This window comes from Lutra lutra, chromosome 11 (genome assembly GCF_902655055.1).
Source record: "Lutra lutra chromosome 11, mLutLut1.2, whole genome shotgun sequence".
NCBI classification, from domain to species: Eukaryota; Metazoa; Chordata; class Mammalia; order Carnivora; family Mustelidae; genus Lutra; species Lutra lutra.
Window position 1 is genome coordinate 82013188 of NC_062288.1, and position 23961 is coordinate 82037148.

The window sequence follows — 23961 nt, forward strand, 5'->3', positions numbered from 1 at the left end:
ACATAAATCACTTAGATCTAATATGAAACAATAAGCATTTGATCTTTCTCTCTGTGAAGCGTTTGTTCTTACCTCCTTCCAACCACTGAGCCCTCAGATCAGTTCACCTTCAGCTTCCCACCAACCACTCCATGTTTCATGCACAGTCCATTTTATTTGCTTAAAAATAAGCCCCTTTCAGCAAGTAAACTACTTGATGGCAGGAATCTGAAGGTTGAGGTAAGTTATGTGTTCTAACTGCCTTGCCTAGCACCAGGCACAAAGAAGTTTAATAAGGATTCATCGAATTAATTATAAATGAGTTGATTTTGAAGTCACAGATTGGAAGGCTTTAGAATTGTGAATCATTAAAGAAATGCTATATTGATTATGCTATCCAGTTGTAGATCCAGGTATAGATATAGACATAGGCATAGATGTAGATATTTTGAAAAGAGTTTCTCTGACTATCCTGAAACCACAGAATTGATTTTGTTCCGTAACTCAAACACCATCTGATCTATCAAAATGTTAGCAGACTTAATCTTAGGTGTGAGTTTCTCTTTTTAAGGAAACTGAGGAGGGGAAAACATGGGTCAGAATCTTGATTAGAGAAAAGTAGAGCATGAACAGGTAACAGCAAATATATATATATTTTTTACTGTTTACGTGTGTGTGTGTGTGTGTATACATATACATATATACATATATATATATATATATATATATATATATATATATATATGCTGCAGGAATTCTTATGAGAAAGCAATGGCAAGGCTATGGAGAAAACTTCCAAACCAAACCACTTTACACTTGGGACGACTTCACTAGAGTTATCAAAGTTTCTACTTTGACAGAGATAGAATTCAATAAGAAGGTACATGTTTCAACTATTGAAAAGTCAAAAGTCAAGGATAAAAGAAAAAAAGAAATTTGAATCCCAACCGCCTTCATTGTGGTTCAACCTTTACAATGGCTTCCAGAATAGTTTTTCACTTCCACGCTCTTCCCAATAGCCTGTTTAAACTGTTTTCAAATTGATCTTCCTTCTGCATACTTGTGGTGATGTTTCTCTAATGCTCAAAACCCATAAAAACCAAGCCACATTTCCTGAAGGACTCCATCTGAACATCTTTCGAAACATGACCCTTTTATAATATGGTCTCAATGCGTATTTTCTTCAGCATATTGCACGAGGCTTCTGTGCCTACATAGCACAGGAACCGAACTAGACTATTCATTTATTCTTCAATCACACCCTGTAAGTCCTTCCTCTATTCTTTTGTTCGATTGACTCCCTCCTCCTGGAGTGTCCACTCCTCACACTACCTTTTATCAACCTTTTTTTTTTTAAATTTTTATTTTTTTAACTTCTTTTCAGTGTTCCAGGATTCATTGTTTATGCACCACACCCAGTGCTCCATGCAATACGTGCCCTCCTTAATAACCACCACCAGGCTCACCCAACCTCCCACCCCCAGCCTCGCCAAAACCCTCAGATTGTTGTGAGTCCACAGTCTCTCATGGTTCGTCTCCCCTTCCAGTTTCCCCCAACTCCCTTCTCCTCTCCATCTCCCAATGTCCTCTGTGTTATTCCTTATGCCCCACAAATAAGTGAAACCATATGATAACTGACTCTCTCTGCTTGACTTATTTCACTCAGCATAATCTCTTCCAGTCCCGTCCATGTTGATACAAAAGTTAGGTATTCATCCTTTCTGATGGAGGCATAATACTCCATTGTATATATGGACCACATCTTCCTTATCCATTCGTCCATTCAAGGGTATCTTGGTTTTATCAACCTTTTGATGGACTAACCATCCAGTTATCTTACACAGCCTTTCACAATCTCCTTTAATCTGCTGGGCTCTCTCTCTCTTCTCTGACCCCTCAGGGCACATTACACCTCCATAACAGATCCCAGATTATACCATTGTTTTTTACATATTTTATCTTATTCCTGCCTTTTCCTCCTACCCCTGCCTGGTTTTGTAAAGTCTGACACTAAGCTTTGGTTACTTTTATTTACTACGGGTAATAGCACAGAGCATTTTCTACATTATGTGCTCAGTCAATCTTTCTTGATTTATAAAGTTGGCTAAATATCATGAGAGACACTGTGGAATCAATTGTTGATATGCTCAGAAGCTCAAACCAATCCTCAAGAAGTTTTCCAGAGATCTATTACAGGGATCTGTAAGAAGACAATGGTGCCTTGTTTTCATTCCCAAATCCCTAGAGGCAGGCATCCTACACAACCACTGGAACTTAAACTGAGGGGAATCAAAGAATTCAAAAGGAGAGGGTTAGTTTTTTTGTTGGAAGCTTATGGAATATCAGTTTAAAGGTAGTATTTGAATATTCAAGTGTTCTAATCAAGATATATAAATATTTTATTATTCTACCACTGTACTTTCATTCTCTTAAAGAAATTAAGTCACACAGACTTAACCAAGTTTGTTTTTTAAAAGGAGAAAAGCTAGAATTCAGAGTGCTTCAAAGGTCATTGTTCAGAGGAAATTAGATGACAAGTGCATGGTGCTTTTGTCCTTGATTCTGCTTGTAATTCGTAATCACTATGTAGCTCTACATGCCAGTTCAGAGATAAATAATAATAACTCTGCTGTCTATTTATTCATATTTTATAAATATTTGGAAGGAATTTTACATCTGGATCTGAATATTAAAAATACAATTTTGTCTGAACATACAATATAGTTTTATATGAATCATGCATATAAAATAGTACTATTAGGAAAGCTGTTTCTGTAACATAGTGATTACTTCCTTAAAGGAAAATAGAATTTTAAAACAATAAGGCTGTTTTTAAATTGTGCGTAGAACCAGTAATTGTGTATTTAAGGCAATTAAGATATTTATTGAATCTTGGTTAAAAGTAGATTCACAATGACATTAAAGAATAAAGCATAATTTATTTGGTGCTACTTTGTGAATGCTTCTTAACTACAAATCATCTCACGACACCATATACAATATACTTTCAATCACAACTCAAAATAACCTACAAAATCACATGGCTATAATCAATATACACTGATTATATTTTTAAAAGAAAGTAAGTTAGCAATTAAGTTAAGGTGCAGTAACTTTTTTCAAATAAAATATTAGCACCATACCAGATAAAATGACCTAAAACTATTGGCCTCCTCGTATTTCTTAAATAACTAAATATAAACATTTTTTCAAAGCACAAATATTAATTTGCAGAATCAGTTCTACAGTAGTTAATGTTTCTCTCTTTTGATGCATTTTTCCCCCCAGGAGGGAAAAATACAAAGTAAAAACTTTCACAGGATATGAAAATCAAATAAATCTAACCGAACAAAACGTTGTCCTTCAGCAATGAGTTCCAACAGAAGCAAAAGTGGACATTTCCCTGCGTATGGTACTAAAAGGTGAGAGTTCAAGTTCTGTGGTATATTCGTTGTCATTGTCATCGCTGGTTACTGTTGAAGACTTCTGAATGCACTCGTCACAGCAACAGCAACAGCATTCCATAAAGGCCCGACTGAAGGGTTTGCAAAGACAGAAAAGGAGGACAGGGGTGACACAGGACTTAAAGAACAAAAGGAACTGGCTGATGATATAAAGCAAGTCCATTGTCTGCTGAGAAACCCCTGTGGCCATGTAGGCAGTAACAATGTTGCAGATATTTTCGGGAATAATGCAAAATCCATATAAAATGGTCAGAGCCACTACTGTACAGTTCATCTGGCTTTCCAGCTGAATCTGTCGTTTATTCCCTCGGGTACAGGCTTTCTCTGCTTTGCGGATCTTCCTTGCAGTCACCAAAGAGCAGGTGATGGTGAAAAGTGTGGGCAAACAGAAGTAACAGCCAAAGTACCACCAGAGTCTTGCACTATCATAGGTAAGGGCTAGAACGTAGATGGTGTCTGGTAAATCTGCGGAGACCTTGATAACGCAGCGTTCCGCAGGAGCTCGGCCACTAAACCCCAAATCCTCCTTGCTCAGCTGGCGGAGAACAACTTCTGGAAGTGCTAACAGTAGGGCACCAACCCATATAACAGCAAGCTTGGCTGTTGTCGAAGAACAGTTCTCAATCATTTCATAGTACATCTGCACGTTGGTGGCTGCCCGGAACCGGTCTATACACAGAGCACATAAGGTGAAGGTAGTGACTCCAAGGGAAGCAACCTGTGGGAGGAACACGGAACACATTTATTCTGGGTGATCTCTGAAAGATCATAACACGAGGCAGTAAATACAGATCAGCAAAACAGAAAAAAAAAAAAAAAAAGAACAATTTCCTGGAATGAGGCATCGGTAATTGGGTTGGTGATGCTAGCTGAATTATTATGAAGATAAAAATAGGAGGGGGGAAAAAAAAAGAAATGTAGTGGTCCAAGGGTCATGGAGTCAAAAAATTTTACAGTTGGGAGTACCCATAAGGATTGGCTAGTCCAATACCATTTTATTTTATTTTTATTTTTTTAAAGATTTTATTTATTTGACAGAGATCACAAGTTGGCAGAGAGGCAGGCAGAGAGAGAGGAAGGGAAGCGGGCTCCCCACTGAACAGAGAGCCCAATGTGGGACTCGATCCCAGGACCCTGGGATCATGACCTGAGCCGAAGGTAGAGGCTTTAACCCACTGAGCCACCCAGATGCCCCCCCATTTTATTTTAGAAAAGAGCACAGACACTCCAATAATTTCAGTCACCATGAAAATGCCTGCCACCAAAGGTCCAGATAAGGAGTAAGGACAATTAAGTGTATCCCATTTTCATTAGTGAAAAGGCTGGTCATGTTTTCCAGTGTGTGGGTCAATAGCATCCCCCCACACAGGAAACCTTCAAAACCTTATTATTTCCAACAAATCAGATGAGTAAAGATCTCCTCCAATTTCTCTTAAATGCAAAATAAAGTGTTTTGATATTATTTTCAAATGCATGCACTTATGGAAAGCAAAAAAGGGAAATTCTCCAGAAGTCAAAATCAATGAAAAAATAAATGCCAAACAGGTCCTGGACCCCTCCCCCTCCATGTTGCATGCTTACCCTAGGGACATCTGCCAACCCTGATGAGAGTTTCAAGTTGGTTTTAGTTAGATGATGGGGCAGGTGCCCAAGTACACAAAGGTAGGAAAATAAATCTAGAGCCAGTGTACATGAGGATTAAGTCAAAGATCCCTTTATGAATTGGGAACTTCCCGAATAGTGACATCTCCATGGGTATAAAGAGAAAAAATAGAGGGACATAGTAGAGAAACTTGTCTGCATTATATGATTTGGATCTAGGTGAACTGGAGATAAAAAAAGAAGAGCAAATTCTAACCAGGAGGCCAAATTTACACTGGCCTAAGGCCAGAATTCACACCATCTATGTGGCTCAAAAAAAAAAAAAAAAAAAAAATTATAATTTTAAATTGTCCCAGACACCTGGTAGAAGAAAATACAAAACCTCTCTGGAAGAATGCACTTTAAAACCAGGTCTCAGAAATCCGCAGACAAAATTTGAGGGAACATGGATTCACAATTAAAAATCACAATATGCCAAAAAAAAAAAAAAATCACAATATGCAAGAGATAATCCATCACTATAAATTTATGTTGCCAAAAGAAGCAAGTTACAGGATCAGGCAGGCATAAAATAAGTACATTTATCATGAAATAAATACACTTACAAATTTAAGGTTATATGAGATACTGAAAGAATGTCAAAAGATAGGAGATATAAAAAATAACCATGAAAATATGCAAAAAGGAGCCAGATACAAGGTCTAGATGTACCAGCCATAGGAAAATTTCAGATCAGGAAACTCTTTGATGCTGACCATATAGAGCACTGTATCCAAACTCTTATATGCATATGGCCCAGACAGCTAAATAAATCAACTTAAGGTTAAGAACCAAAAATATGTACATATTTTTTCCACAGAGAATATAATTGCATATTCCTAATGTAAACATACTATCATTCAGTAGCCCATAAAATATTTACAAACATTCTACACACTCTCTAATGGATACACAGACATGTATTCAACACAAGCATACATTTAATGTTATGGACTCTTGCCCAAGCACTCTGCTAGATACTGGGGATATAGAACAAGAAACAATTATTTCCCTCAAGGAGGTCATAGTCAACCAAAAGGGGGACGGTAATTCTCAAAGTCACAAGATAAACACAGTAATCATCTGGGAGCATCAAATTTACTCAGCTATTTACAGGAAATTGAAGTAATTTAATGTTTAATAAATGTAGTCATTATATATCTAAATAAAGACAATGAGAGTAGATGGTAAAATGTTCATGAGGTTTAAGATGAAATAGGAGACTAAAACTCTAGGTGGAAACGATGTTTTGGGGTGTACCCTAGGCTCTTAGGTATGTGCATTCACTCTCCTCTGTCTGCTGGTGGGAATGTTTAAGAAGCACAGCTACAGGGGCACCTGGGTGGCTCAGTGATTTAAGCCTCTGCCTTCAGCTCAGGTCATGGTCTCAAGGTCCTGGGATCGAGCCCCGCATCGGGCTCTCCACTCGGCGGGGAGCCTGCTTCCCCCTCTCTCTCTGCCTGCCTCTCTGCCTACTGTGACCTCTCTCTCTCTCTCTCTCGCTCTCTGTCAAATAAATAATTAAAAAAAAAAAAAAAAGAAGAAGCACAGCTACAGGTCATGCCTTGGCAAAGGGGCAAGGAAACATATATATATAATGCTCTTGTCTAATTTTTTAGGACTCAAAGGGATCATGCTGAAAAAAGAAAACCATTTGTCATAACAATTTTGACACTCAACACATTAGTTGTTTATCTCCTACACTCAAGCTGTCACTCTTCCCAGAATGATGGCAACTTGCCTCGTGAATTCTATGAGAGTTCCAATGTCAAATGTTCTCCCCGTTTTTACACTCCAAACATTAGTCAGTGTCTACTGGTTCCACCCCAGAAAATAAGAACAATGCACCCATGCCCTGACTATTCTCATAACTCTTAGTGGAGACAGTCTGAAAATGAGATATAATGAGGGCTTAAGTGAATGAAAAGCAAAACTGAGGAAGAAGCATGACTCACAATCTAGATCAGGGCAGATCAAGACAACATGGTTGAGCTTATAACCATGATTCTTGTACAAAATCTTGAGGAAAGTTTCCCATAAATACCAGTGTAAGAAATATCCATCCAGTGTGACTGCCATAAAAAGTCATCTCTCCATACATCTCTTTATTTTTTTTAAGATTTTTATTTATTTATTTGACAGAAAGAGACAGCATGAGTGAGGAGCGACAGAGGGAGAAGGAGAAGCAGACTCCGCACTGAGCAGGGAGCCCTATATAGGGCTCAATCCCAGGACCCTGGAATCATGACCTGAACTGAAGGCAGACCCTTACCTGACTGAACCTCCCAAGCAACCTCCATACAACTTTTTCGAATTAACCTTGAAATTAATGAATTGTTCACCTTGATGGAAATTTATTTTGCCTCTATGACAGAGATTCAAAATAATTCTAAAATTGAGGTCCACACTATGCAGCTGTCTTAAGATCAGATTATTACTTTCTTAATGTCAGTAATTGCCACACTTTGCATGGAAATCTGAGGACTGGCTATTTTCTAAAGGTCTGCATCAAAAGTATTATTTAGAAATTGCAGTATTTTATGGTTTTTGAAACTTCACATTTATATGCTTTTCAAATATTTTGATTCATTCCTCTATAAGAATGTAAAACAAAACCAAAAAATCCTCAAACTACCAAATGTACACAAATCCTCAGCAAGGCTTTCTGTGCCATCTTCACTAATGCAAATCTTCGTGCACATCTCTCTGTCACCCACGTATCCGGAATCAGTCCACAAATAACAAAGCTATAGAGCTTTATGCCATTCATTCGCTCTTAAAATTATGAATAACATTTCTACTGAAATGACAGTTTGGTAAGACAAAAATACCAGCGAGTCTGATGAGAGACAATCTCCTAGAGGCTTGGTACATCCATTTCTTGGTAGTTTTCTATCATTATTTACAAAGAACACACAACACTCAAGAGATAGCATCTTCTCCCTGATTACTCTCCTTATTTTTAAACACAGAGTTTTAAAATCTGGACCAGGGGCACCTAGGTGGTTCAGTTGGTTAAGTGTCTACCTTTGGCTCAGGTCATGATCCTGGGGTCCTAGGATCTAGCCCACATTGGGCTCTCTGCTAAGGGGGGATTCTGCTTCTCTCTCTGCCCCTCCTCCGGCTCTCTTTCTCTCAAATAAATAATAATAATAATAATAAATAAAATAAAATCTTAGAAAAAAAATCTGGACCAATTATCATAAGAGCTAGCATTTATACACCTAACTCCCAGTCTGTTACAAAGCATTTCATGAGAGGGAATAGCCAATGAATGTGGGTGGACATGTATTAAGACGCGTGTGTTCCATTGCCTCTCCTTAGATATTTATAAACTGTGCTGCATATCCACTTTTAATCAGAAGATGTTTGCTGCTTCAAAAAGCAAAAAATGTTTTCTAGGTTCAATATATATTTCATTGCACATGATAACAAAAGCCAGGGCAAATTTTAAGCAAGATTTACATGTGCTCCAACTTTCACTCAGGAATTCTACACTGTACTTTATATGAAGATCCTTAGGTCTTCAGCCATATTCCCAAAAGCTTTTGGACGGAGCACCAAATGTGTTTGAAAAAACATGTTTGATCTGTCGTCCTCTTGACGCATCATAGATTGAGGGAAGCTTCCCAGGTTTCATACACACATTGCAGGAGGCTCCCGGACCCAGCTTCCTGTTGTCAAATCATACTTCTCTCTGGTGGTGTTCTCCTCAGCTAGGAGCCAGCTGAAGCAGGAAGGTCACAAGAGCTAGGGCCTCTGAGGAAAAATGCTGCCCCAAATGCAGATAACGCTTACTACATTGTTGCCCACAGCAACCACAGCCCAAAGGCCAGTCCTAGATATCTCCTCCCTCCTGCTGCCACCACCTGCAGTGCTATTACTTCAGATAGTTTTCTGCAAATTCACTTCTGCACATGATTTTATGATGTGAAAGAGCAAGAAAGGTACAAAGCTCCTGCTCAGTACTTTCCCAAATTATTTATAGAAGGCTTTAAACCTTTATAAAGAATCAACCTCAGAAATTAATTGATAAAAATCATCTGGATCTTGGGTGTGGGCTAATTTCTGCTTTTTCTGACATAAAATCTACCCATGCAATTAAAATTGCTAAACGTTGGGGTAACATGAGAAGATTTCAATCACAATTTTTAACTCTATTTGTTTACTTACAGCTCATTGGAAATTCTACCCAGATGAATAGGGCAATTATATGCAATTATAAAACTGTGTCATAAATGCTGGATCTTCTGCATTTAATGACCATATCTAATTGCTAAAATTCAATGTCACTAAGAAACTTGCTCTTGGGAGTAAATCTAGTAAGGGGTAGTTTTTTGGAAGCAACATCCGGAGACATGGAATGAGTAAGATGCAGTTTCCTATTAATTAAACTGCAGTGGGAGAAATAATTAACGTCCACAAAAGCAGAACTATAAACACTTCTCTAACAGACAAGACTATTAATTTTGAGAATCAAGATCAAAGGAAAGCTGGAAGCAGAACTTCTTAACTATTTAGGGAAGAGAGATATAGAGCATTTTGAGGGTGTTGACATCAAAATACACAAGCAAAGAGAATCGAATTAAACAACTCTAAAATCCTTCTTTCATACCCCAATGTCCTGCTCATCTCTGTATCCCAGAGGAACAATGGTGCAGCGCCTTCAGCCCCGACCCAGTCAACATCCAGAGCGGTGAGGCTGCGGGCCGCTGCAGCCACCTGTAGCATGGTGTCCAGGCATGGGACAGACACAGAGTCCCGACCTGAGTACTCAGGTGGGAAAGCAGCAGCTGTTGTGCCAAAGTATTCTTCCCACTGTCCAAGTTCTACTTCAATACAAACATCAGGCCATGAGAAAACCTGGGCCACCATATTCACTTTGTACTACATTAAATTCCCGTTCACTCAAAATGATAGGAAGAAAGAACACACTGGATGCTTTATGGAAAACCGTAAGTAAGGATCTTGGCAGGAAGACCCTGAGCTATGTTTTAGTTGTTGCCCCATTTCTCAGAAGCTTACTGAAGAAAGATAAACAAGAAATTGGTTTTTTTTTAAGTTTTATATTTTTTGTTTTTTAGAGAGAGACGGAAAGAGAGAGAAAGAGATGGTGAGAGAGGGGCAGAGGGAAAGGGAGAGAGACAATCTCAAGCAGGCTCCATGCCCCCCGTGGAGCCCAGGGCAGGGCTGGATCTCATGACCCTGAGATCATGACCTGAACCAAAATCAAGAGTTGGATGCTTAGCTGACTGAGCCCCCCAGGTGCCCCATAAGAAACCACTTTCAATAAGAGTAAGCTATGAAGGTACAACTCTTACCAAACAAATAGTATCTTTTGCTAAATTTTTTTTTTAAGATTTTATTTATTTATTTGACAGACAGAGATCACAAGTAGGCAGAGAGGCAGGCAGAGAGAGAGAGGAGGAGGCAGGTTCCCTGCTGAGCAGAGAGCCCAATGTGGGGCTCGATCCCAGGACACTGTGACCATGACCTCAGCTGAAGGCAGAGGCTTTAACCCACTGAGCCACCCAGGCGCCCCTCTTTTGCTAAATTTTTGATATAAATCAGTGATAACAATGATGGGGGGGAAGACCAATGTACTTCCAAGCAAAATTACTTTCATATGAAATTGAGTCAACATGCTTCAGTACAGCAATGGGACTAGAATACACTGATTTTTATAAAATAGGGAAATTTCTAACCAAAGTCATGACAACTATACTACAGCCTAACTTATATTTTACCTCGAAAAGATGTTGAAGTACATCTATTTCTGTGCTGTCCTTTGTATACAAGTAACTCACAAAACAAGGGCATTATTGTTAAGAAAACCCATTCATTTGGACCATGAATGATAATCTATTGTAAGTCTGTGGTTACAGGCCTAACAATCAGTCAGGAAAAAAGCCGGAGGAGCACAGGGTAGAGTTTCCTTTGAAACTCTAAATGGCTTGAGTTTGTATGCCTTTGGCTTCCTCTTGCATTTTCCATAATCCCTATCCTTGCAGCACTGCAGGGCAACTTCTCCAGGAAAGACACTTCTTTGATCACCAGGGGGGAGAGCGTGTTTATCAGAGCCTCTGCTGTGAATAAGATGGTCTCTATCAAAAGGTCTTCATTTCAGAATGCATGCAAGTCATGATACTAGGGTAGGAATACACTTCCATTAAGAGATCTGCCTCACCCCTTACAAACATGCATGGATTTCTAAAATGAAATAAAGCTATTTACAGCCACTCTTCCACAGTCAAAGAGAAGGCTTCTTCCCTTTTTCAAAATTAGATTTAATATGACACACCCACATATCATATATTTCCATTTATTTCAATGATACCCAACATATTTTATCTATACTTGATACTCAATGTCATGGAAAAACAAAATATTTGAAGGCATCAGCTGTCCTTATAGTCTCATTCTCCACCTTCCACCCTCTTGCTTAAGCTTGGTAACATGCTCTTCCTTATTTTAAAAACAAGTGAGACTATTTAAAAGCTAACATACCATCTCCAAACTTGTATTGATCTTATAAATCTTTCTTTACTTTTATAGTCCCACCTTGACATCAAGTTTCCTACTAATTGTGACATCTGAACTGCAGCACAATATATTTCTTTTGGAGAAAAAAAAAATTACAACTTGTCTAAAACATTATAATTTGGTTGTAAATATGTCCCTGCTCATTAGTATAAAAAATACCAATGAAGCAAGATTAACATCATTTGACCTAAGAGGGAAGCAGTTGATTGAAATCAACAGATCTTAAGGAATCTATTTATTCTCAATAATAGTATTTATCCCACGCCCATTGTCCTTGGCACTACTGTAATGTTTCTAATCAATCTTAAAGTGACCTGGAATTTCTGCTATTCACCTAGAGGTTCTGATGAGTTTCCAAAGAACAGTGATAAATTTTCACCAGTTTTCCTTTGAGCTTAACGACTTTAGTCTGCATGTCAGTAAACCTAAAGTAAAAACACATTCCTCATCCATCTGTGGTTGGGTAATTATGATTTGAATGACACCAAGAAATAATATTTTAAGACAAAATTTCTCTGCTCTTAATCAAAATCCCACCCCTGGTAGTCTATTAAGGAAGTAGTAATAAAATGAATTCTTATTCTTAATTATTCTTATTATGAAAAATAAAATTCTTCCTTCAACCCTCCTATAAAAGGCACGTACCTCTAAATCTCAAAGCTTAAAAAAATAAAGAAGAAAGAAAGAAAGAAAGAAAGAAAGAAAGAAAGAAAGAAAGAAAGAAAGAAATCTCAAAGCTTGCTGTGAGTTAACAGATGCTTTTTTCATATAGGAGAGATTTGAACCCAGGAGAAGACAATGAAAGGAGGAGAAAAGGCCCTGGGGGTGGGGAGCGCTGAACAGAAAGTAAAAAATGGCCTGGAAAACAGTCATGGACCTAATGAAAATGACTCATTCCAGTCCTGGATCAAATCACCGACCTTGGCCTTGTTAATGCTATAACCACTCAAGCGTGCTGACAAATAACATTAAAAACTATCATAAATTCACAAACCAAAAGTATTCTGTCTCAGGAACAAGCCTGGCAGTGTGATTATATCCTGTGTTTTATAGAAGTTTTATGGAAAGTATGTATACCTACTTTTCAGATAGACCCATATCTGAGATTGCAGCAACCCCATTCTCCATTCTACCTTGAAATTTTAGATGAGATCATCTCCTCCGGCACAAAGAATATCATTCTATTTAGGATACTTAAGAGTTAGTCTTGGCAACAAGGTTGAGTTAATTACTGGACTTAGCAGGTCAATTCTTGGGAAGTAAGAGGACCAGAGGGTCCCCAGAGGGAGGGAGCAGGAGTGCAACGCCAGAGACAAATCTCACCGGAGAGCAGCCTGCCCCTCCCTTTCTGTCCACACCCCAGACACAGATCCCTGGGTTTCCAATGTGACACTGTTAAATCTAGTAAAGAGCTAGTAAAGCTGGAAACATTCTGTCAAGATCCATGTAGCATAAGGGTGAAGGGCAAGGTAGATAGACCTTCACCTACTCAGCCTGGAAATCATAAACCCAGATCTATTTTGCTTTCCCAGACATACTTGCATCCTTTTTGCTGTTGAAGGATGCTTTGTTGATATAACCAGATACCTTGGCAGTTCTTGGGAACTCAGGATAAGTCCTCACTCTGATTTTGTGCTTGAAATATTAATCCAATTTTGAGAAAGTCCATTGTTTATGCTTCCCTTTCTATAACAGGGTTAAGATATCCATAATAGGGTTTAACCTATCTCCCTTTTCAGCCTTTCTTCCTAGGTTCTCTAAGTCAAATTAATTTTTTTAAAGATTTTATTTATTTATTTGAGAGAGAGAGAGAGGGAGAGCGTGCAAAAGCAGGGGGAGGGGCAGACGGAGAGGGAGAAGCTGGCTTCCCACTGAGCAGAGAGCCCAATGGGGGACTCAATCCCAGGACTCAAGGCAAAGGCAGACACTTGACTGAGTTACCCAGGCACCCCTCTAAGGTCAAATTAAATAATAGGTACATTTTTGAGATTTTCAGAAGAATAGGACTCAAATGTACTATTATAACACTGTTAGATGAACCATTCATTTAAGTAAAATTTTAAAATTTGACTTATGTAATTCCTTATGGCTAATAAGGACTAATAATTCCAATGCAGAGACGGTCATCATAGGCATTTTATTCTAAATAATAATTCAGAATTTTGTGTTCCAAATGAAATTTCTAGGGCTGTCCCATCTGCCAGTTTATCTTGCCAGTGATTTTTATGGGCTTCCTATCCCACAAAAGATTGAGAAAACAAGAAAGCAAGAATCAAAAGATTTTCATATTTTTATCTTTTCACCATGGATCTAGGCTGAATAGAATTTGTAAAGACTAATAATATGAATATGATAGAAAAAGAATTAAGAGTGAGCACCGTTTTCACTTGAAGTAAGTACAGTTCCCTTGAAGTGAGCACAGTTTTCCCTAACAAGTACAACTGTAAGCTGACTCATTCCAGGACCCACTCCTGACCTTCCATAATGTCTTGTTTTCTTTTTTTTTTTTTAAGATTTTATTTATTTACTTGACAGAGGTCACAAGTAGGCAGAGAGACAGGCAGAGAGAGAGAGGAGGAAGCAGGCTCTCCGCTGAGCAGAGAGCCTGATGCGGGGCTTGATCCCAGGAACCTGAGATCATGACCTGAGCTGAAGGCAGAGGCTTAACCCACCGAGCCACCCAGGCGCCCCCATAACGCCTTGTTTTAACCTCTAATATAGTGCTTACTACCCTGTAGAACATTACTTTACTTCTCCATAACTTTAAAAGCAGTAATGCATCTATGTTATTCATCTCTGGAAACTTTCCCTCCTTCACTCCCACTCCTTCTACTCCCATCCCTACCTATTATCATATCCAACAGAGTAGAAAAGCTCAGTAAATGTTTGATGAATAAATGGATAGTAAATAAACGAATGAATGATGACATATATGGAAAGGGATTATAGAAAATAATGAATTATTCAAACTATTCTTTAATCAGTTATTGGGTGCTGGGGTTTTGCATATAATCCTTCCAAGTTGAATGCCAGCAAGTATCTCTAGAGGGGAAGTAAAAAAAATCCATTTCTGTGTGTACTTCACTGACAAGATTTAGAAAAGAATGACATTCTCAGTATAGTCACTAGTTAAGGAAATTATTTAAATTTTACATTTGAATATCATCAAAATTCTCTTTCTTATACAGAACCCAAATTCAGTAAACTTCACCATACACTGTTCAATAAATGGCATTATAAATAAGAACTCCTTCTATAACCTTTTAAATCTTTTCTGCAAAAGCCATCAGCTAAATATTTTTACTTGCATGGGAATGTAGGAAATGATTATAAAGGGATTAATGGGAAGTCATAAAATATTTGTTGAGCACCATTTGCATACATTGAGTTTATTTTCTCTGAGAATATTATTAGTGACTTTCAAATTGCTCATAAAACTGTAAGTTTCCACTTAAAAGTCCATCAGAATATTTAATGGCTAATCCACAACTCAAGTGAATTTACCATCTGTCATGATAAATGTGCTATTACTTGAGTGTAGGGGTTCTAGGGAACTCTGTGTGGCATCGCATACCTGGATGGTAAAACATCTTCAGCTTCCAGAACCCTTCCTTTCTTACCTATCAGTTCTAACTACAATCTAAGGCAATGAAAGAGCCATCTGTTTCACTCAGTTTAAAACCAGTATTTCTAATGCCATTGGAGAATCTGGCTCTTTTCTTCACAAAACATTGTAGATCTTTCCCAAATCATCCCTGGTCCAGAAGCCCTGGTGAGATGCATTTCCTTTATCCATCCTCTACCCTGACGCAGGAATCTTGTATCCCAGTAAAATAAAAGTACAGTTAGGGGCTCCCCGGGTGGCTCAGTTGATTAAGAATAGGACTCTTGTTTTTGGCTCAGGTCATGATCTCTGGGTTGTGAGACTGAGCCCCGCCTCAGGCTCTGTGCTGGGTGTGGAGCCTGCTTAAGATTCTCTCCCTCTCCTTTCCCCCCTCCCTCATTCAAAACTTCCAATTAATGTCCAAATAGAAATAAATATTTAGCGGTGGATCTGAATCAGATGATACACTGACTGGCTGGCTTTCGTCAAGTAATGAGCAAAGATCTGTTCCAGTTGCCACATTTAGTGCCTGAATCATTTGGCTTTAATCATTTGTAAGATTCTTAAAGGAATGGTGTGATAGGGAGCTCCTATGCCAGTCTCCTATTGCAGTCCACACCCAAACCTCCAAATAGATCCATCTCTCTCCCTTCCTCTCCCTTACCCCTCTCTTTTCACAATACAACTCTCACTTTGAGTATAGTTCTGTTTGTTTTTTTGTTTCTTGTTTTCTTTCTGGTGACTATTTGATAAGCTAGCTGAAAATGATGTGTCTATTAGGATGGCCACCATCCACTCAGATTCTCTTCTCTCCTATCATTTTCCTACCATTCCATCTGCCCTTGATCCTTAAAGGACTTAGCACTAGGTTACAAAGGCATCAGAATCCTAGAATAGAAAGAGAGAAGTTATCAACTACAACATTTCCCAGTATGTTTCCACTCATAGCAACATTAAATATGATAAAACTACTTTCTAGCAACAGACCCTGGAAGCTGGCTACTCTCCCCAAGCCTTATGCCAACAAAGTGAAATAAAATAAGAGTTGAATGTAAATTGCAAAGACATGTAATTTCTGCTGAAGAAATGCCTCCTATTTTTCTACACAAACCCAACTCTCCCCAAAATTCCACTATCTCCTTAAGATTATGCTAATACTCAAGCTGTGTGGGAAAAAAAAAAAAAAAGGAACTATGGTAGAAGAAGAAAAGAAGGCAGAAGGGAAGATAGGAGAGAAAATTGAGAACATATTATCTGAAGATTAATAAAATTAACTGTGGTGTAGTTACTATGGAAAACAGAATGGGGATTACTCAAAAATTTAAAGGGGTGCCTACATGGCTCAGTTGGTTAAGCATCTGCTTTCTGCAACAGGTCATAATCCCAGGGTCCTAGGATTGAGCCCCATGTTGGACTCCCTGCTCAGCGGAGAGCCTGCTTCTCCCTTTCCCGCTGTTGCTCCCCCTGCTTGTGCTCTCTCTCTCTCTCTCTCTCTCTCTCTCTCGCTGTCAAATAAATAAATAAAATCTTAAAACAAATTAAAAATAGAATTATCATATGATCTAGCAATTTCACTTTTGGATATTTATTGAAGAACATGAAAACACTAACTTGAAAATATATGCAACTCTATGTTCATTGCAGCATGATTTGCAATAGCCAAGATATGGAAACAACCCAGGTGTCCACTGATGGATGGACGAATGGATGAAAAAAATGTAGTATATGTACATATGTATGTGTACATATACAGGCGCACACACACATATATACATATACTGGAATATTATTCAGCCATAAAAAAGCATGAAATCTTGCCTTTGTAATAACATAGACCTCAAGGCATTTTGCTAAATGAAATAAATCAGATGAAGAAAGACAAGTACCATATGATCTCACTTATATGTGGAATAAGAAAAAAATGACACACACGACAAAAACCTAAAACAAAAAAAACTAAGCTTATAGATACAGAGAAGAGATTGGTATTGATAGAGGCTGGCAGTTCTTGAAGAGTATCAAGATACAAGCTTCCAGTTATAAAATAGGTCATGGGGATGTAATGTACAACATGGTGACTATAGTTGACAATACTGTATTACATATTTGGAAGTTGTTACGAAAGTAGATTTTAAATGTTTTCATCATAAGCAAAAATAATATTGTAACTATGTAAGTTGATGGATACTAACTAGAGTTATTGTAGTGATCATTTCACAATTATATAAATACCAAATCATACTATGTCATACACCTAAAACTAATATAATGTTATATGCCAATTATACCTTAATAAAAAATAAAAATTAATTGTGAATAAAAGTTTAAAATAACTAAGAAGTATTAAAAATAAAAACTGGAAAAGATGAAACAGATTACTATCAGAAAGGTAAATCATACAATATAAATCAGTAATAAGATGTGTGGTTATAAAAAAAGCCAACAAATAAATATAAAAAGTGAAGAGAAGGGGGGCGCCTGGGTGGCTCAGGGGTTAAGCCGCTGCCTTCCGCTCAGGTCATGATCCCAGGTCCTGGGTTCGAGCCCCACATCGGGCTTTCTGCTCAGCAGGGAGCCTGCTTCCTCCTCTCTCTCTGCCTGCCTCTCTGCCTACTTGTGATTTCTCTCTGTCAGATAAATAAATAAAATCTTTAAAAAAAAAAAAAGTGAAGAGAAGGTAAAATCTAGATCATAAGAGGAGATAAAATGTCAAATAATTTTCAGAAGTCTTTGGTCAAGAAGAAAAAGGTTTGGGGGGGCGGGGAGATTTTTGAGAAAGTTTTTATTTGCAGTTTCTTTTACCAGTCTAAAACACTTTGTGATTTTAAGAATTTAAAAATATAACCTATATAGCTTAATTTCGAAACTAAAATAATCACCTTTGACACATTAAAAAGTGCAATTGGCTCAGATGATTGCAGTTTTTAAAATTTAGTGAGTTACCAACTCTGGAATTTACTGTTGATTTATGAGAAGCAAGATGAAACTTAAGAGTATAAAAAGTTATAAATTTCATCATATAGCAAATGATGTTAACTGGGCTTATTTCTTCCCTACCCATTGGATATAAAAATCTTTTTTAAAAGATGGCAAGGAGCAGACATAAAAAGAGAACACTCATTGGACATTCTTGCCTCATAGATGTTTATCTAATAAGCAAACTTGAGGGTCTGGCTGCCACTGACCAGGTGTAAGTGCTTAAGATGATCATTTCTCCTCTCTGGGCCTCATGTTTCATCTTTAAAAATCAGGGGGTTGGATCAGAGTGCCATCTGGTTCTAATTTAACCTGAGAATTCAAAAGCCACTGGGGTGTAGCCCACGGCTCCTGACCCAGATTGCCCCCCAACAAATTCCTTCAGGTATGAAGTGTTGATTCCCCCCCGAGTGCTAGGACTCTTGGTGGCTGGTGGCTCTCAGATGCATCCCTCTCTAGGAATTGCCCTTCAGAGACATCCACCCAGATCAAGGTTATGGCCTCTTCCTGGAAGCAAACTTCTATCCAGTGACTGGTCCCTCAGGAGACATAAAGGCTGTCTTGCCTCAGTTCAGGACATGTGACGAGGCCCTCCAGCCAGGGAGCTCCTGTGGTGTCAGCGGAGGACTCTGGCATCTGGATCACAATTCAACTTCTCCCTCTGCCCAGTCCTGCCTCCTTCATTCCCTACTAGGTGTTGAAGATGAGCACATGTCCCAGTAAAGTTCCTGCAAACCAAAAGTCCATATTTGGGTCTGTTCTTTTGGGAACAGGATATGGAACAGGCACTAAATCTCTCTTCTGTGAAAATAATGTGCCTCCTAGAGGCAGAAATGTTTGAGTTTGAAATTTGGATTGTATTTCCTGTTCTCATCATCAGGAATTACAGAGCTGATACTACTATCCAGTAATTTTTTCCACAAAACATACTAATGCATTATAAAATTATTTCAGAAGAATAGGATAGAAATGTAGAAACACTACATCTTAAGATTTTCATTCACTACTTTAACAATAAAAATGCATGCTACAGTCTAATTTTTAAAGAAAAAATTAGTAATTTTTTTTTCTAACCTTTGCTTCTCTGAGGAAAATAAAGTGTAGTACTGATAACTAAAATAAAAAGCAGGGCTATAAAGAAGGGGGGAAATGCAGAGGGAAAAAATAACAATAGTTGTTTTAATAATAAGAAAGGTAAAAAAAATCTTAAGGAGCAGAGAATTAAATTTAAAAATGAAATAAAAATGAAACATTCATTTTTAAAAATCCTCAGAGTTAAAAAGAAAATTAAAAGACATACATGATAAATACTATCACTCAAAACTCATAGGTCTCATAAACTAACCAAAGTTTTTATATTCTTTTCTGAATTTGGATGGATTCCTTTCTTTCAAAGTCTTTTTTTTTTTTTAAGAAATGTGTAATCTTTTTTTTTCCTTTCCCCAAGTTTTTTTGTTTTTGTTTTTATTTTGTCCTCTTTACATTGTTTTTTCCTCAACTGTATAAAGGCTTCATCATGCCCATTTTGGACAAGACACTACACTTCTCTGTTACTGGGGGTAACTCTCCTGTTCACCCTGTAGTTTACTTTTGTCCCATTCTTGCATATGTCAATTTCTTCTACATTATTCCAGCAAACAATAAAGAAATCTTAAATCTTGACCTTGAAAAGGCAATTGATAGACATTTCTCCTACATAAATTCAGCTACCTCCCCTGCAATTCAAAAACAAATTGTCTACCCAATAAATTAGATATTTCAGAGCTACTTGGAGCCTGGCAACAAGAGAAACCCTAGGTCTTGGTAAAGTAGCAACAGCTGATTTAGTCAGCATGGAATGATTCTGCATCTGATCCCTGCCAGGATAACAGAGGGTCTTATTTACTGTCTCTTCCCTTGATTCTTCTAAGTAGGTACTGTTTTCTGTTTACTTATCCCCTAGCTTTAGGCCCTGGAACAATGTTGAACATAGTGTCACTGGCTCTGGTGCCAGACAGGATCAGGGGCTCTGGAATATTTACCGTTTCCCTTCTTCTGCTTCCATAAATGAAATGGGCAGCCTGAATGGAGGAAATCAAGGGCCAGCTGGCTACAAACACAACTGGCAACAAAGCACTTGGGATCCTTCCAAGAGCTGGTGTTTAAAGAGAGGCCATTTAAAGAGCAAATTCCAACCACCATAATAACGGTTCAGGACACTAGCTGTAAGACGAAACAATAAAATTTTACTCAGCAATATTTTTGTTTCCAAAGTTTGCAACCTATTATATGCTCCCTTTGTAAGAAAAATTTCTAGTCTTAGTCAATCCTTAAAAGACTAATCCATTACATCTTAACAAATGACAAGTATATATTATATACTTTGAGAATGTATATATATGAATTCTGGCCAAAGTGTCATTTTTGCGTAAGCTCATTCCTATAAAATCAATAAAACTGTTAAGAAATTGAGAAGGAAAAGGAGAGAAATAAGAAATGACACAAGAATTTAGATGGGATGGCATGGCAGCCAGCCAAAGGACACTTAAACTAATTTGGGAGGTTATTAATATATCATGAAGCCAATTGACAAAGGTAGATTTCCTTTGTTAAATAAAAAAATATTTCCATTCTGGTATTTAAGAAAAATTCAATAATCTTCATGGGGAAAAAGCATGTTGGAGTACTACTCAATAAACAATACATGGTATTTGTTGTTGCTGCTGAGTCCTGGTAATGACAACCATAGACTGGCTATTTATTAACCCTAGAATCTCTGATAGGTGCCAAATCAGAAATATATATGAATGCCATATTCAGTGAGAGAAATTTAAAATGTAAATAATTCTATGCATGATGAGACCATAATCATTTCACAATCCAGGAGCAGATGAGTTTGAAGGTGAGCCTCTCTTTTTCAAAGATTGAGAAGAGAAATGGAGGAGGGACCCAGAAAAAAAGTAAAGGGGTTCATCAGCTAGGTATGTGCGAGGCATAGCTGTTCTGATGCTATAAATCCCAGAAACGGGTAATTTTTTTTTGAGACCCTCTGGAGGGCATTACCTCGATATAGGGCACAATCTTGCAAGAGAAGTCCTCCAGCAGCCACTTCTTGGTCAGCTCGTGAAAGATGACGAGCGGAAGACAGAAGAAGATGATGAGAAAGTCCCAGAAGGCCAGGTTGGCCAGTAGGGAATTGGAGATGCTCCGCATGTAGTAGTTGTGACACACGATGCACATCACCGCCAGGTTGCCAATGATGCCAGTCCCGAAGATCACCACAGACAAACACATGACTGCATAGGCTCCGTATGACTCCTGGGTCAGCGGGTAGAAGGGGTTCTTTAGTCGCAAGCGCCGGTTGGTGCTATTCCCCCGGCGGGAACCCCCGCGTTCGTGGACCCCTTCCCCTGAGGACCCATTCTGGGCCAGAGCCCTGCCAGGGGGTGCGATCGTCCGCCCTTCGTGCCCCGACGGTCCATTGACCATCTTGGGTGGGGTGTCGTGGTGGGAACCCTGGAGTTTCCCGCCTCTCCTTGGCCAGTAATAAAGGTCGCTGGCTCCGGGTTCTGTCCTCATACTCTGCTCTTGACTGTGCCCAGAAATTCCAGCGCCTCTGGGACCCTTCTCTTTCCCCTCTGAGGTCTGAAGGAAGAGTTGGAGAGCCGGAGGGTTCCCTCTCCCCAAAGTTCCAGGAAGCTCCTGACCCCAGGCACCTCTCCACCTCCAGGCTCCAGACGACCTGGCTGGAGGTCCCGAGGGCTCCGCGGCCCACGCCTCAGCCCCTCTTCCCGCACCTGGGTCACCGCTCCGAGAGGCCCTTAGGTTCCACAAGGGCGCCGCCCGCACCGCTGCCGCCTGCTCCTCCTCCCTGGGCGCACGGGTTAGCAGAAGGTCTTCTGCAGAATTTCCCAGTCCCCACGCGTCCCTGCTGCGACGCTGGCTCAGTGCAGGTGAACAGTTTCCCCCCGGGCAAGTTTCGTTCCTGGGCGATGGAGCCGACGGGAGGGCAGGCGAGGCAGAAACCTTGAGCAGTAGCAGAAGCAGCAGCCGCAAGGTGCGGACGAGAGGCGCGCCCGGGGCCCGCATGGCTCCGTGAGGGCGCACCCGGCAGCCGCGGTTCCTGGTTAGGACCGACACCTGCTGCCTAAGTTGCTGCTGAGAGTTAGACACATGTCACAACTCACCCCCGCCCCGGCAGCGAGGGACGGGAGCTTACGGGGAGGCTGGGGGATGGGTCTTGGGTCACAAACCCTCCCCCTCTACAAGCCTTCCTCTTTTGGCTTTCCGTGCATTTCTCGGCCAAATCCAACCCGAGCGCTGCGTATCCCCAAGGTTCAGAGAGGGAATAGCTGCTCCCGGTGGCTGACCTTGAAAAGTTGCAACAACACCTGACTGTTGATTAATGTTGCGACTGGGAGAAGCCCGGACCAAGCCCCCACGTTCCTCCCTGCCTTTGGGTGGTTGCCTTCTTGGTAACAGTTGCTCTGCCTATTTACATCCTTCCCATAGCGCTTTATCCAGTTGGTAACAGTTGCTCTGCCTTTTTACACCCTTTCAATACCGCTTTATCCAGTTGCAAGCCGAGGTCGCTAAAGGGAGAGAAAAACAAGTTGCCCTTCTTCAGATGACTGGCAGCCACAATCCCGCTCCCGGGCTCGCTGGAAACAGGTAGCCAACAGCCGACGCCGCGCAGATGCGCCGCGGAAACTCTTGCCCCACCTAACCACAGAGACTTGAGAAGGTACCGCTGCCGAGGAGAAGCGGGTTTCCAAACCCGCGGCCACTGTCAAAGTTGCTTCTCCTCCTGCTCAAAGTTGACCAGGGGGCGGCGCGGGCTGCAGGGCGGCGAGTCCTCGCCGACAAGGGAATCGGTGGTGGGGGTGGGGAGGGCGGGCGCTGCTCCTCGGTGGACGGTGCCCGCGGCCGAAGGAGCTGGTTACTGCGACAGCAGGCGCAACCCGGGCGGAGAGTGTGGTGCCTGGAACCGCCGCGGGCGAGGCGGTGCATGGCCGGAAAGGGGGAGGAGGCCCGGCCTCTCCCCGCCGCTCCAGTCGCTGCGCTCGCGGGCGAGACCCAGCGCTCGGCTCCTTGCTTCCTCCCCCTCCTCTGCCTCCTCCGAGAGAGGCTGGTTTGTGGGGAGACTGGATTCCCTGGTGGTTTACGACTCACTAAACCCACACACGTTTCATTCAAGCCCTTTGTAGCGGCTTTCACTCGTAGGAGCTCGAAGCCGAGAGGGAACAAGGGCGGAGGCGCGGGCTAGGGATGGGCGGGACCCGTTAATTCCCTAGATGTCGGAACCAGCTTGACAGGTCCGGGAGACCCGCGCTCTCGCTTCCAATCCGCTGCGGCGGGTGCGCATGCCCAGGCCTCGGCCCCGAGGGAGTAGTAAGGTGAACCGTTCACCTTGTATTCCCAAGAGCTGAGACGCGAGAGAAAGGAAGCTCAGAGGTTTCAACCGTAGAGAAAGAGCAGTTCCGACAGTGGGACGCTGAGCGAAAATGTTCAGGATGCGCCATTCCCTTTAACACTGAGTTAGGAGGATGCTAACAAGGGTTACTTAGAACGCTCGGAGTACAAAGAAAGTAGTTTTGTTTTGTTTGATGAACTAGTGGGAAATGACAGGTGGGCGGAAATTAACTTGAAATAACTGCCAGTATGGCTGACCATGCTTTCCAACCTTTACAATAAACCCTCCACACCTGCCACAGTTTTTCAGGGTATAGTAAATAAGACAGACAAATATAATACAAAATAGACAAACCGGTTCAA

General features: G+C 40.3%; 1 protein-coding gene across 1 annotated transcript; it reads right to left on the bottom strand.

Annotated features, from left to right (window-relative positions):
• Positions 1-3263: 3263 nt before the first annotated feature.
• Positions 3264-23005, bottom strand: GPR37 (G protein-coupled receptor 37). Its single transcript, XM_047695875.1, has 2 exons — positions 21250-23005; positions 3264-4161 (listed from the first exon to the last, which is right to left on the bottom strand). Exons 1-2 carry the CDS (start codon positions 22273-22275, stop codon positions 3343-3345), a joined length of 1845 nt encoding a protein of 614 aa, XP_047551831.1. The 5' UTR covers positions 22276-23005; the 3' UTR covers positions 3264-3342.
• Between the last annotated feature and the right edge of the window lie 956 nt (positions 23006-23961).